This window comes from Lactuca serriola, chromosome 1 (assembly GCF_051521515.1).
Source record: "Lactuca serriola cultivar US96UC23 chromosome 1, Lser_US96UC23_V15, whole genome shotgun sequence".
Classification (NCBI taxonomy): domain Eukaryota; kingdom Viridiplantae; phylum Streptophyta; class Magnoliopsida; order Asterales; family Asteraceae; genus Lactuca; species Lactuca serriola.
Genome location: NC_136408.1, coordinates 158,592,860 through 158,607,757, shown reverse-complemented (window position 1 = coordinate 158,607,757; position 14,898 = coordinate 158,592,860). Strand labels below are relative to the sequence as shown.

Genomic DNA, 14,898 nt, shown 5'->3' with positions numbered 1-14,898 from the left:
ATCACATAGAATAATAGTTAACAGATCGATTGAGTTAATTAAGTTATAAGTAATCTAAATGGTTATTTAATTTGGATTATTGATGAAAATTTGTGTAATTATCCATATATAAGTGTTTTTGGAAGTCTTATGTATGTTATGGTATGTACTAGACCTAATTAGGCTCATGTTGTGGAAAGTCTCATGGAAAGAGATTACTTGATCATGATTCCATATTCGAGTGTTGTTGAAAGTCTCATGTATGTTATGGTATGTACTAGATCTGATGTGGCTCATGCAATTACTATTGTGAGCAAGTTTATGAGTAATCCGGGAAAAGCTCATTGAGAAGCGGTCAAGTGGATAGCCTGATACATGAAGGGAAAAATAACATCTGGTTTATAGTGCCAACACATAAAATAATATATTGGTTGGTTATGCAGACTCGGACCATACCGATGATCCGGTGAAAGAATATCACATACATGTTATATTTTTACTTTATTCAGACGTGTTGTAAGTTGGAAGTCAACATTACAACCTAATGTTGCCTTGTTTACAATTGAAGCTTGGTACATGTCGATGACTAAAGGAATAAAAGAGTGCATATGGCTACATGTTCTAGTTTAAAGTCTTGGGTTGAAGGTGGATAAAAATTTATTGTTTTTGTGACAATCAGAATCCTTTGTGTTTTGTAAAGAACATGGTATGTCATGAGAAGACAAAACATATTGATGTAAGGTTGAATTTCTTAGTTGGAACAAGAAAGGTTCTCTAATCAAAAGATAGATACCGAGGAGAATTCAAATGATATATTGACAAAGTCGTTGCCCATATAGAAGTTCAAGCATTGCTTGGACTTGGTAGATGTTCACGAGAAGAAGTCCATTCGAGGCAAAATGGCAAGAGAGAGGAATTCATGGTTTCTAGAGTTTTATGTGATACTTAAGTCAAGGTGAAGATTTTTAAATGTGACTTGAGAATTGATGACCCAAATGGATATTGACCCACAGGATCAAAGTAAATAAACCTAACACCTGATCAAGGGCGGAGCCAAAAAAAATTTTAGGGTGTTCTTTATAAAATAATTGAAATATATATATATATATATATATATATATATATATATATATATAGAGAGAGAGAGAGAGAGAGAGAGAGAGAATTACAAAAAATGGCCTCTTAAATGCAATTATATATATATATATATATATATATATATATATATATATATATATATATAACTAAATTAAATTAGCTAAAAATGGAATTATACAAATTTATAAATATTGAGGCGTGAAATATGTAAATTTTGAAAACTTACTTATATTAAAAGAATTTAACTTCCAAATATAAGGGGCCAAACTGTAACTTTAGAAATGAATTAAAAAAAACAAAGGAATTATAATGCACTGGGATCAAACACTTAACGTATGATCAAATAGGGTTTACTGTACTATCGTTTTCAAGCTCGTGAATAATATTACTTTCTCCTATTGTGTTGGCATATATCATATTTAACCGAACCACGCTAAATATTGTGTCTTTATGTGTGATTTGTTCTCGTTTAATCCTAACACATTTCTTGACGACCAAACTGATGAGTGTTTAAAGATCACTTGATTAATAAGTTTATGTGAAAAAAAATGACGAGTGTTCCCTTTGATAGTAAAACAAAGTACAAAAGATAACCAGAATATGAAAGCAAGACAGATAAAAATTAGGAAAGGGTCAAAGAAAAATGGAGCCTTTCTACCAGTTATATATCTAGAGGGCTACATACGACTATGCCTGATCCCTTGGGTGTGGTCAATTTGACTAGACCGTACATAGTAGATGCTATTGCCTTAAGCCTTAGTAGAAGATCAATTGGGATCATGAAGCCATTTGTATGGGCATTAGATAAACTTATTCTCATTTGTATTTAATATCCTGGTTCTAAAATACGAAATTAATCAAATGGGGTGAATTCTTAGCATGTAAATAACTTATTCTCATAAGTTAAAATTTGGTATCAAAAGAGGATTGAATTTATCTCCAATTTGTGAAGTAGTTAGTTAACGCGAAGAGTTGTTTTTCATTGTTAGGGTTCTACACAGAAACCGTGGTTGATTAATTCTTCAAAACATTTTTCAAACTCATAAATGGATGTAAATATGCATGACACATCCTGATGAAGGAAATGCCACACTGCTTGCTTGCCTACCTTTCTTATTATACCCCCCTCCTTATTTTAGCAAAACTCGTGAACTAATCATGTAAATACGTATGAATTTCAGTCACTGTTTATTAAAATTACCTTCATCAAAATCAACAATCCAATGAAAATCTATATATTAAAAAAAAAAAAAAAAAAAAAAGAACAAAGCATTAGGTATTTTAAAAACATCTAACCCCGCTAGTTTAACTTTTACAAACAGTTTATTAATAAATATTTGTAATTAAATGTCAAGAGTCAAAGGAAGGCAGGTGAGTCACTGAGATCCGGGTCTTGACCCGTTTTGGTGCAGATGTAAATGAAATGAGAATCTGGATCTTCTAAAACATAATCAGCAGGAAGCAATCCTTTGTCGTTTGTGGGAACAGGTGACAGGTATGATTTAGGGGATGAAGTTGAACCTGGTGGCCTTTGAAACCCCGGCCGAGCTGCATTAAAAAATATCCATTTAGACTTCTTGTTAAATTCTTCTGCTCTTTTTTTTCCCAGATGGGAGCCTAGTGGTTGAGGAGTGACACAGGAGGTCCAGGGTTAGAACCCAAACCCTGACACACCCAAAATATTGCTAGTGTTCCGCAATTGCACTACCACGTGGTCCGCTCAGATGGTGCGGTTTATCATTTTTTTTAAAAATTGTACTGTTTTTTGATGTGCATTGGACTAAGACTAAGACTGATGTCAACAAGACAAAAGCTGCAATTTTTTTGTCTGCCATTGACTTCCCACTTGGTCCGTTCAGATGGTGCGTTTTACAATTTTTTTTTTAAATTGTATTGTTTTTGACGTGCATTGGACTGAGAGTCTGAGACTAAGACTGATGTCAACAAGACAAAAACTGCAATTTTTTTTTGTTCGCGATTGACTTCCCACGTGGTTTGTTTAGATGGTGCGGTTTACAATTATTTTTTAAAAATTGTACTGTTTTTGACGTGCATTGGACTGAGAGTTTGAGACTAAGAATGATGTCAACAAGACAAAAACTGCAACTTTTTTTGTCTGCGATTGACTTCCCACGTGGTCCGTTCAGATGGTGCGGTTTATCATTTTTTTAAAAAATTATACTGTTTTGGACGTGCATTGGACTGAAACTAAGACTGATGTCAACAGGCCAAAAACTGCAATTTTTTTTTGTCACATAGAGACTCACTCTCGATCTCATAGATGTAAAAGACGTTAATATCTTCATCCTCATGATCGGAAATAGCCCTAGAAAGCTTCCTTGGGATATTTTTGAGGATGGGGGCATTTACGTCTTTTACACAAACAAGTGATTATGAGCGAGTCCCACACATTTTTGTCGCGGTCTAAATGCAAATTTTTGTTAAATTGTAGTACATGATAAAATTCTCAATTTGTGTTAGAAGTTTACACAAGTATCTCATGGATTGTGACAAGTATTCTATGTTATGTTTTACTACATGTATATTTATCGAATACTTACTAGTTTTTAAGGAGCTTTTTAAAATTTTTCCAAATATACCTCTTAATTAATTATAGAAACACAATCTTGTAAATGCCCTTTTTATGCCATTTTATATCTTTCAGCTAGTTTTACAAAACACCATTTTTTTATCAGCTAGCTTTTCAGCTAGTGCGCCAAACATAGCCTTAAGACACTTATTGGGTTGAAATCTATCCAATTATAAAAACAAAACAAAAGTAAAATGCTATAAATTGGTAGATTCATCAAATAATTAAATTATTTAGACTATTAGGAACATAAAATGAATTATTGAAAGAACTTACGTATTATGTACAAGTCTATTTTCCAATTGTAAGCTGGTTTGTTTATATGAGTCATCCTGACCGTTGGATCACCATATGTAATCTGTAGAAATAAGAAGTAATTAATAGTGTCTACTATTTAGTTTTTATAAAGGGAATATAAATTACAAGTTAAAAAAAAAAAAGAGTAAATTACATGAATGGTCCCTATGGTTTGGGGTAATATGCACGCTTGGTCCCTAACTTATTTTTTTAACTCGGAAGGTCCCTACTGTTTGTTTTTGTTGCGCGTTTGGTCCCTACTGTTTGTTTTTGTTACACGTTTGATCCCTATCTTACCTAAAAAGACTATTATTTAAATAGTAAAAAATAGTGAGGTATGTAAGGTAAGGTAAGGTGGGGGGTGAAATTGGAGGTGTGTTTATTTAAATAAATCAAAAAATCAAGGGAAAATAGTCTTTTTTAGGTAAGATAGGGACCAAGCGTGTAACAAAAACAAATACTAGGGACCTTCCAAGTTAAAAAAATAAGTTAGGGACCAAACGCGCAAATTACTATAAACCATAAGGACTATTCGTGTAATTTACTCAAAAAAAAAAGGTTCAATGTTTTACCAACATATAAATCCCTCCAGGTTTAAGAATCCTACAAATAAAATAAAACATGTTATTATTAACTTATTATAAAATAAAGGAAATTATATTTGGGTTTATTGAAAATAAAACCTGCTGACTTCCCCAAGCATTTGAGAAGCACTAAGTGGAGCATCAGTTCCACACTTCAAAATTTTTAAAAAAAAATGAAGAAAGTTAGAATATAAGTAAAAAAAGATAAAAAATAAAAAAATAAAAAAATTGAGCTTACCATGAGTGAGTCAAGAGTTCCTAAAACCCGCAGATCAGAAACCATGTAAAAGAACGCAAAAAAAATGATTGTTAATATATAAAACACATGTTTAAAATTTGTAATTTCCACCAATTTGAGGAGGGCATTTATGTCTTTTGCACAGACGAGTTTCACTTTTTTGGGTAGGACAAAGAATTGCAAATGGGACATAGGTGTAACTAGTTTCAATTTTTTTATATGCAGAATTTTTCAAATTTGTTTTTAAGGAACAGTGGAAAGATCCAAGTTCAAAGTTAAATGTGTAAAAAATTGAGTAGTTGATGGAAAGTTGATAAAAGTCAACATGATAAATAAAGTCAAGATATTCAAGACTAAAAGGAATTCTATATATTTGTGTATTAAAGCATCCTACTTTTCATTTCATTCTATTAATATATAAACTTTTTTTTTCGTTATAATGGAATTGTAGTTTGAAAAATCAACCTAATTATAACATTAAACTTTCGATTTCTTTATTATCAGGACACTATATAGTGAAGATGCTTTATATTTGATGGCATTGCTATAACTGAGTAGATTTTTGTCAAATTAAAACAAGGTTTTATGCAGAAAAGCCTTATTATTTTAGGAAATTTTTTGATAAAGTCCTAAATTATATTTTTTGAACAGAAAAGTCCTGATTGTTTAATTTTACACGATAATCTGTCATTTCCTGTTAAAATAAAAATAGTAAATTACTAAAATCGTCCCTATGGTTTGGTCAAAATTGCATGTTTTGTCCCTAACTTTGCTTTTTTACACTTTGTAGTTTGATTTTGTTGCATTTTTCATCCCTTAGATACATAAGTTAGGGACCAAACGTGCAAATTTGATCAGACCGTAGGGATGAAAAACGCAACAAAATCAAACCATAGGGACAATCTGAGTACAAAAAAAAGTTAGGGACCAAACGTGTAATTTTCACCAAACCATAGGGGCGATTTCAGTAATTTACTCAAATAAAAATAAGGACTTTTTCGTTAATTTGGACAAAATATTAAATAATCGAGACTTTTCTGTTCAAAAAAAAATTAGGACTTTATCAAAAGTTTTCCTAAAATAATAAGACTTTTCTGCATAAAACCCAATTAAATTAAAATGTTGTAATAAGAAAAAATCGGAAATAGGACCTTTAATAGTTTCTTGCATTTAACCTTAATATTAAAACCATATGAATCTAAAGAAATCAGTGTATACCTTTATCAATTACACTATCAAATGAATCATCAAGAAAAAAGCCCATATCCCGAACATCCATCTGCAAATCTTTACATATAATTTATAAGGAATTACTATATTTATAACAAAAAAAATCTTGAAAACCCAAATAAGACATATATAAGAGAGAGGATACATTTTAACTGAGGAATATGCTCGTATTTCCTTCGCATCATTTCAATAGCTACACATGAAATGTCAACATTCATGATGTTTTCATATCCATCCTTCACCATGTCCTCTGACATAACTACAAACAAAATTGAAGAATGTATTTATGGAATTAGAATTTGAAGAATCTTTCGTGCATTTTGTTAGTAGGAAATGGAATGGAATTCATGAGGCGTTATGGGGGTTAAAAGGGTATTTGAGTAATTTTAACAAGGAAGAAACATTGGGAGTTAAAACATTATATTGAACAGTTATGGTGAAGCCTATTTTGCTTATTAAGAGTTATATCAAATAACTCAAAACAGCATCCAAATCAACCATATAAAGCTAAATATTGAATCCAACAGAAATTACAAAGATGCCCTCATACTATTTGAACAACAATGGCTGCACAATCACTTTTGCTCTTATGCAATAAACAGAATAACTCTCTGAGTTCTCAAATTAAACTTGGATCAAAGGCTCAAAGCAAATGCAATATTGTTACATTCATTTTCAGGAGTTAAAAAAAGTTAACTACTTTCATACTAAGTTGAGTGTAATTAATGAAGATATGGAAGTCAGTGGTATATCGAGTGTCTGCCTCAATTATGCATCAGAAATTACATTCTTTTGTAAACAATTTCAACATAACTACAAGTATTCATCATCCATACCCTGTTCTTTATCATTTTGGGGGAGGAAAGAAGCCAATTCAACATGATTATCTCAATCATGTAAAGCACCAATGTTTCCCTAATCCCCTTCTAAACAAAATTCAAACTCCAAGTACAAAAAAAATCAAGTTTACTAAGAATTTTGATCTTTAATATCGCTATGAGACGGAAAAAATAGCTTGAAACAGTGATCCAGCACATCATATTTAAATAATTGTCCTATACGACATGTAAAAGAGAGTAATAGTATTTCACCTCGATGAAATAGTATCGAATTTCTAAAAAAAGTACAGAAATTGTATGCATCTAATAGAGATTAAAGTGAGAGAGCTGATCGAGAATGAAACAGTATACCTGCATTGCCGCAACCAACCATAAGGACGCGAGAAGAGGTAGGAATGTATTTTCGAACAAAAGGACGAAGGGCATGGTAACGCTGATACCAATCGAATGAACCAGCGGATGCCTCATGAATGTATCGAGCATCCCAGTAAACGGAGTCGCCATAGTTGTAAGTATTGCATGCCGACTCATCCCTGAACATCTTTTGTTCTTACCAGTGACCGGCGCCGGTGAAGGTGGAAGTGGAGGCGGTGGTTGGAAGTGACGATCGCGAGGGGTTTGATTGTATGCGTAGTGGATGGGTGGTGGTCGTCGTAAGCTGTGGTTGTGGTGGTTGGGGCGGTGGTGGTTTGGATTTTGTTTGTCTTTTTGGGAAAATCCTTCGCCAGAGCATAATTTCTCAAGATCCAAAATGATTATGCATTTATGACTTGTACAGTATGCATTGAGAGTTGTACACTAATACGTAGTAGTTAGTCCTATTTTGGAAGAACAAACGTGTTAAGTAACCCTAACACTTTGTTAAAGAAAAAAGCAATACAACTAATTATACCATTATTTTATTTGCTTTTGAGTTGGAAAAAAAAAATAGAAAAAAGTTTAACTTTCATAAAATTATACCATTATTTTAACTTTTTGAACAATTTTATGTTTGAATGAAATATTTGTGTTTTTTAAACATTTTATTGAATAATTATAAAAAATGTAAGACATTATATAAAATATAAAGTTAAATATAATGCTTGAAAATCCATAAAAACATACTAGAATCCAAATTAAACATAATATTTTGTATAAAATTTCAAAAAATTTAAAAACATTTAATTATCAATATGGTCTCTCGTTGATACTTCCACATATTATGGATAACGTAGGAGACATTTCTATTTTTCCTCCCGAAAATCTTTAGAATTACCACTACTTAGCTTATATTCATTCCTTTTAGAACATGATTCTATTTTTGTGTAGATTTTCTTAGTTTTTTTATTTGCACTTTTGTATTTAGAAGTATACATGATGTTTCTTTTCAAAATTGATGAATAATTGATCGTGAATATTGCATTTTTTTTTATAAATTTAAGGAGTGTGTTATGTTTATTTTTATTGAAAAGGGATAAGAAGTTATTTGATTTATGATTGGTTATCTTACATTCAAAACATCATGAGAACTTTCAATAACATTTATGAGTTGTGTATGAACATAATTAGGTATTTCTTGTGTAATTAATGCACATTGTTGTTCAAGATCGTCTTGATGGTACCTTGTATTACAAAGTGATAAATTTTCGAATATTGGTGTATGTAATGTCCGACAAGTAATATTTATATGTAAATGTGAGTGATAATATTATTACATAAGAATACATAATTAATTAAATAATTAAACTTAAAGAAAGATGACATACATTGTGGAGGAAAATGAAAAATAAGAAGTCTAGTTTAATGTAATTTCTTTCAAAAATCATGAAGCATGTGTTATGCCTTGTCATCTGGTCCATACACACGTGAATATCATATCAAATTACAAATTCTTAATATATTTTGATAGGATTCTCCTTATCCTCTTCCCTTATAAAAAGATGTTGATCAATGAGCACAACTACCATATGTACAAGAGTTCTACCTAAAATCTCATATAATAAAATTGCACAATATATAATTCCAAAACATAAAACATGGATAATATAAAATTTCATAACATAAAACCCCATAACTAAATATCCATAACATAACGTAATCAAACTTTCCTAAAGTCGATACCTATTAAAAAATTCTCTAATCTTTTCCATATTATCACTCACATCGTTAATAATAGTACGTTTTTTTTCCATTAATAAGCTTGCAACCTTAGAAATTTACACTTCAATTTATATGATATTTGAATTAAGTGTATCTTTGCCTTTACAAATCGATACTTATTTTTTGGAACGAGTTGGCGACTCTTTGCTTGCTTGAGGAACTATTAGAGTTAGGGCTTTCTCGGGTTGAGTTATATGCTCATGTTTATATAAGTTAAGATCAAGTAGTTCCTTATAAGGATGAGAAATTATATAGAAAATATGGGAAATCTAAAAAGATGGTACCCAAATGTCAAATTTACTGGAAGTTATACATAGATCAATGATAAAATAGTGGTACAATTATCAAAGTTTCCCGATATTTGTTTGATTATTAATTTTTTTATGTGTGCAAGCATAATTTTATAAGAATAATATAGATGTAATCATATTTTTTATTTATAAAATCCACAACCTTAATCTCTATTTTCCATTCTTTTTCTTCCAAATTACATTAATTCTTTATTGGATCATACACACTTTGTTCCTTAACTTCAACCAATTTGCAGTTTTGGCTCTAAAATTTTAACGTACCAAATTTCAAAGAATTTTTTTCATTTAATATTAAAAGAATTTGTTCCAATTACAACTTCAAAGATACAAATAAAGCCATTCGTTTCCAAAACAACAATTAGAGTATAAATATAATAATTATTAACTGTTGAATTCTCTAATGGATGTGATACGATCAAGTCGCGCCCTTTCATCAATACAAGAAAACCTGAAACAATCTAAAATTCTAATTGTAAACACGAAGCTTAGTGAGTTCCCTAAGATACCATATACATAACATTACAGTTTATTTCAGCTATCGGGTATGTTTCAACCCATGTGAATGTTATGGTCCTCCCATAATTTTACAATCACTTCCGTTGTTGCAATCCTCCTATAGTCTTTCTTGTTATGGTCCTCCGTTAGTCTTTCATACAACTACTATGTTCCTCCCATAGTATTTCATGCAATTGTTATGGTCCTCCCATAGTCATTCATATAATTGTTATGGTCATCCCATAGTCTTTTATACAACTGTTATGGTCATCCCATAGTTTTTCATATAAAAGTCACAGAGACAGTCTAGCATCCTACATAATATAGTGAAAAACTAACCTAAACTAAACAGCAAAAGCTCGACAGCAACAACAGAACCACTAACCCAAGCTATCTAATGCCAAACAAAAACTAGTCTTTACTTAAATACCCAATTTTGTTGGGTTTTCTCTTAGGGTTTTTTAGCCTATGAGGAAAGCCCACTTCTTTAGCCCATGTATATATATATATATATATATATATATATATATATATATATATATATATATATATATGTTATCTGAACTAATTTCAAAAGCACAAAAAAAAAATTATAGCCACCAGAGAGAGTAAGAAGCAAAAGAGGTCTTTTATCAATTCCTGTTTTTAAAGATACACCTATAGTGTTCCTTCTTTTCCCGGAGATCCAACTGTTCGTTTTCTTTGATTTTGGACAGCGACTTCCTAACATCAAGACCTTAATATGCAATGGTTGAATTGTTATGATTAGCTCCAGGATGTCGAGAATCATCGTTTTTGTTTGTTGCTGGAACTCAGTAACGTTTTTGGGTGAATTCCTTCCTTTCTCTTTGTTGTTTAATTCCATATACTCGAAGTAATCTTGTTCAAAGTGTATGATGATTATTATCAGGGACGGAGCTGATTAATTGCAAGAGTGGGCCATGGCCCACCCTAGATAACTTGAGCATATATATATATATATATATATATATATATATATATATATATATATATATATATATATATGGTTAGGTTCATTTGAGACCACCTATATTTTGTGAGACCGTGAGACGTATTTTTTTTATTTTTTTTTTATTTTTTTTAGTTAATTCATGTTCCGAAAATAATATTTAAAAAAAGAATTTTTTGATTTTTCCATTTATTTTGCATTTTAAAATTATTTTTAGAATATGTACAGTGTAATATTCTATTTAGAATATTTCACGTATTTTTCAAAAAAAATAGAATTTTATTTTATTTTATTTTTATTTTTTTTAGTTAATTCAAGTTCCGAAAATAATATTTAAAAAAAGAATTTTTAGATTTTTCCATTTATTTTGCATTTTAAAATTATTTTTTAGAATATGTCAGTGTAATATTCTATTTAGAATATTTCACGTATTTTTAAAAAAAAAACGGAATTTTTTTTATTTTTTTTTATTTTTTTTATATTTTTTTATTTTTTTTTAGTTAATTCAAGTTCCGAAAATAATATTTAAAAAAAGAATTTTTGGATTTTTCCATTTATTTTGCATTTTAAAATTATTTTTAGATTTGGTCTCACGGCCTCACAAAATTAGAATGGTCTCAAATGAACCTGAACCTATATATATATATATATATATAATATAATTTCCTTAGTTAAAACAAATTTTGGGCTAAAATGGCCCACCATCTACAACTTTTAAGTTTGTTTATTTTATTTTATTTTTCCTTTTTCTCTTTGCGCATTACATTAGGGATGCTGCCGGCATCTCAATCAAATAAGGTTTTGAAACGTATTGCATAGTCGTTTCAATTTCTTATTGCAATTAAAACACTTCAAAGTTTAATCTCCATAGCGTCACCAGGTTTGTTTTTTTTTTCTATTTAATCTTAATTAATCAATTTGTTTTATTTATATCTTATATAATTTTTAATTGAACAACTTCTGTCCAATTTAACATTAAGGTATGCATTGATTTTATTTTTTGATTGTATATTCGTATGTATTGTATAAATTAGGTTGTTAATTGTTGCTATGAAATAGTTATATGAATAATTGTATTATGTGTTATTGTATTACATATAAGTTTGATTTGTATACAAATATAAGATTATGTTTGTAATTGAATTTTTTTGTGATTAGTGAATTTTGTTGAACAATGGGAACAAAGCAAAAAAGATTGGATTCATTTTTCACGTGTAATGTCTTACCAAGAGACGAAGAGAAAAACACGACATCATCATCATTACCGGTTGGGAACCCTCAAGCACCTCCAACCCTCTACCATCTTCAAAGGCTAAGAGCCCTGCACCATTTTCAACGGTTGAGAATCCTATATTTTGTTCTATTGAACATGATCCTGGCCTACGTCTACCTATATGGAAATATGCAGCCAATATGAAGGATCAAATCAGACGAGCATACTTAAGATCGGGGCCACATCAACCTGTGTTGCCTAAATATCCTCCATTCGGTTCAAAAAGTCACCCACAACATTTTCAATCTAAATGGTATTCCGAATTTCCTTGGCTTGAGTATTCTAAAACTAAAGATAGAGCATATTGTTTTTATTGCTATATTTTTCTTGAAGAATCAAATACCCATAATGGCCATGATGCATTTACAACCAATGGTTTTAAAAACTGGAACAAAGTTAAAGGGAAACATTGTTCATTTTTGAAACACATTGGAGATATACCAAACTCTCAGCATTATAATGTTGTGCGATTTTGTGATACTTTGATGAATCAATCAGTACATATTGATAAAGTGCTGCAAAAACAGTCCGCTGATCAAATTAAAAAGAATAGGCTAAGGGTGAAAACATCAATAGATGTTGTTCGTTTTCTTTCATTTCAGGGGATTTCATTTAGGGGGCATGATGAGAAAATTGATTCAAAAAATCATGGTAACTTCTTTGAGGTAATCAAGCACACAGCTTCTTACAATGAAGAGGTTGCAGGTGCCGTTTTAGAAAATGCACCCGGCAACGCGAAATACACTTCACCTGAGGTTCAGAAAGAAATTTTACATGTTTTTGCTGAGAAAGTGAGAAAAAAGATACTTGAGGATATTTGTGATTCTAAATACTGCATAATCGTGGATGAGGCAAGTGATGAAAGTAAGAAAGAACAAATGGCCATTGTTCTTAGATATGTTGACAAGAAAGGTTACATACAAGAACGGTTTTTTGATCTTGTCCATGTCAAAGATACATCGTCTTCCACTTTGTATTCTTCTATATGTGAAACTCTTACTTCTTACGAGCTTGTTGTTGAGAATCTTCGTGGACAGCGGTATGATGGAGCTAGCAACATGTGTGGTGAATGGAAGGGATTACAAGCATTATTCCTTAAGGATTATCCATGTGCTTATTATATACATTGTACGGCTCATCGGTTACAACTTGCGTTGGTTGAAGCAGCTAGAGAAGTAAGTTTTATACATGAATTTTTCCAAAATTTATCTTTCATTGTGAATGTCGTAGGTGCTTCTTGTAAACGCCAAGATGAGCTACAAGCTGCTCAAGCTGCTGAAATTGCAGAATTGTTAGAATCTGGTGAAATTAATACTGGTAAAGGGGCTAATCAAATTGGTACTTTAAAATGTGCCGAAGACACTCGTTGGAGCTCACATTTTACTTCTATTAGTAGTCTTATACAAATGTATAATCCAACTTGTACGGTTTTAGAAAACATAAAAAAAGTGGGCTCTAATTATAAAACAAAAGGTGATGCTAGTATCACGTTGAAAAGAATCACATCTTTTGAATTTGTTTTCATTTTACATATGATGAAACAAATTTTGGGAATTACTGATACTCTTTGTCAAGCTTTACAACAAAAATCTCAAGACATCATAAGTGCAATCACAATGATCCCATACAAAGAAACTGATTGAAACCCTTAGAGATAATGAATAGGCAAATTTTCTTGATGATGTCGTTGAGTTTTGTAAGAAGCATGATATTGACATTCCTGAATTCAAAGATCCTTATTTTGAAGGGAGAAGCAATAGGAAGGGAGGTCATATTACTATTGAGCATCACTATCATTTTGATATATTTAATGAAACTATTAATTTTTAGCTATAGGAAATTAATACAAGGTTCAATGAAAGAGTTGTAGAGGTTTTAGAACTTAGTCTTGCTTTGAATCCAAAGGAGGGATATAAACGCTTCAAAACTGATTCTATTTGTAAACTTGCAAAAAAATATTATTATCTTGATTTCACAGAACAGGAAATAGATGTTCTAAAATTTCAGTTGAAGCGCTTTGAAGCTTATGTGAAGGACCACCCATTTTTGGGAAAGTTGTCATCTATTGTTGAAGTATCTCAAGGCTTGGTAGAGACAGGAAAAGCAAGTCATTACTATCTTGTTAACAGATTGATTCGACTTGTGTTGACCCTTCCGATGTCTACTGCGACTATTGAGCGTGCATTTTCCGCCATGAAAATTGTGAAGAATAGACTACGTAACAAGATGGACGATGGTTTTATTGCTAATAGTCTAGTTCTTTACATCGAGAAAGATATCGCTAAGATTTTTAGTTTAGACTCGATTTTAGATGATTTTAATGATGTAAAAGAGCGTCGTGTGCAACTGAAATGAACAATTTACTTTAAAAATCCATACATGGTTACATTTTATTATTGTTTGAAGTATTTTGCTAGTAGTTTATATTTTGTAAATTATTTGGCATACCCTAAAAAAACATCTTAGCTACGCCACTGATTATTATATGCCTCTAGTACATCTAGATAAGACTTTGTATTTCTCTAATATTGGTGATAGTGGATTTGAAGCGGCTCTAGTAGTCTCGTGGTTTTACTCTCCGTTCTTGAGAGGTTTCCAAGCTAAAATTCTGGTGTCTCATATTGGTTGATTTCTTACTATTTTGGGTTGATTATATTTTTTTCATATAAATTGCATTGGGGTTGTTTTGTTGCAATTGAACATATCCTATTTTTTGCATACTCAAAGGTGTAACATTCCCTCTGGCACGTATCACAATATTGCCTGCTTTGGGCCACTCGGCATGAGGACTTCCCTGGGGGTCACCCATCCCGGTACTACTCCCGCCCAAGCACGTTTAACTGTAGAGTTCTTAT

At 31.1% G+C, this 14,898-nt stretch overlaps 3 protein-coding genes across 3 annotated transcripts; 2 read left to right on the top strand and 1 right to left on the bottom strand.

Moving 5' to 3' along the window:
• Positions 1-2,246: 2,246 nt before the first annotated feature.
• On the bottom strand, positions 2,247-7,611 carry LOC145100819 (S-adenosyl-L-methionine-dependent methyltransferases superfamily protein). The gene is made up of 8 exons (XM_079037952.1): positions 7,207-7,611; positions 6,162-6,275; positions 6,005-6,073; positions 4,787-4,806; positions 4,648-4,700; positions 4,537-4,567; positions 3,944-4,025; positions 2,247-2,625 (listed from the first exon to the last, which is right to left on the bottom strand). Exons 1-8 carry the CDS (start codon positions 7,394-7,396, stop codon positions 2,435-2,437), a joined length of 750 nt encoding a protein of 249 aa, XP_078894078.1. The 5' UTR covers positions 7,397-7,611; the 3' UTR covers positions 2,247-2,434.
• A 4,572-nt stretch (positions 7,612-12,183) lies between these two features.
• LOC145063498 (uncharacterized) lies at positions 12,184-13,686 on the top strand. Its single transcript, XM_079011094.1, has one exon. It carries the CDS (start codon positions 12,184-12,186, stop codon positions 13,684-13,686), a length of 1,503 nt encoding a protein of 500 aa, XP_078867220.1.
• A 14-nt stretch (positions 13,687-13,700) lies between these two features.
• On the top strand, positions 13,701-14,398 carry LOC145063487 (uncharacterized). The gene is made up of 2 exons (XM_079011082.1): positions 13,701-13,811; positions 13,880-14,398. The coding sequence occupies exons 1-2, from the start codon at positions 13,701-13,703 to the stop codon at positions 14,396-14,398; spliced, it is 630 nt and encodes a 209-aa protein (XP_078867208.1).
• The last annotated feature ends 500 nt before the right edge of the window (positions 14,399-14,898 follow it).

Excerpts from the sequence above, each read along its gene's own strand:
- LOC145063498 (XM_079011094.1), top strand. The coding sequence starts at position 12,184 with ATGAAGGATCAAATCAGACGAGCATACTTAAGATCGGGGCCACATCAA.
- LOC145063487 (XM_079011082.1), top strand. The coding sequence starts at position 13,701 with ATGAATAGGCAAATTTTCTTGATGATGTCGTTGAGTTTTGTAAGAAGC. Across the intron at positions 13,812-13,879 it reads GAGAAGCAATAGGAAGGGAG|GAAATTAATACAAGGTTCAA; the intron begins GTCATATTACTA and ends TTTTAGCTATAG.
- LOC145100819 (XM_079037952.1), bottom strand. The coding sequence starts at position 7,396 with ATGTTCAGGGATGAGTCGGCATGCAATACTTACAACTATGGCGACTCC. Across the intron at positions 6,074-6,161 it reads GCATATTCCTCAGTTAAAAT|ATTTGCAGATGGATGTTCGG; the intron begins GTATCCTCTCTC and ends TTATATGTAAAG. Across the intron at positions 4,568-4,647 it reads ATGCTTGGGGAAGTCAGCAG|GATTCTTAAACCTGGAGGGA; the intron begins GTTTTATTTTCA and ends TTTTATTTGTAG.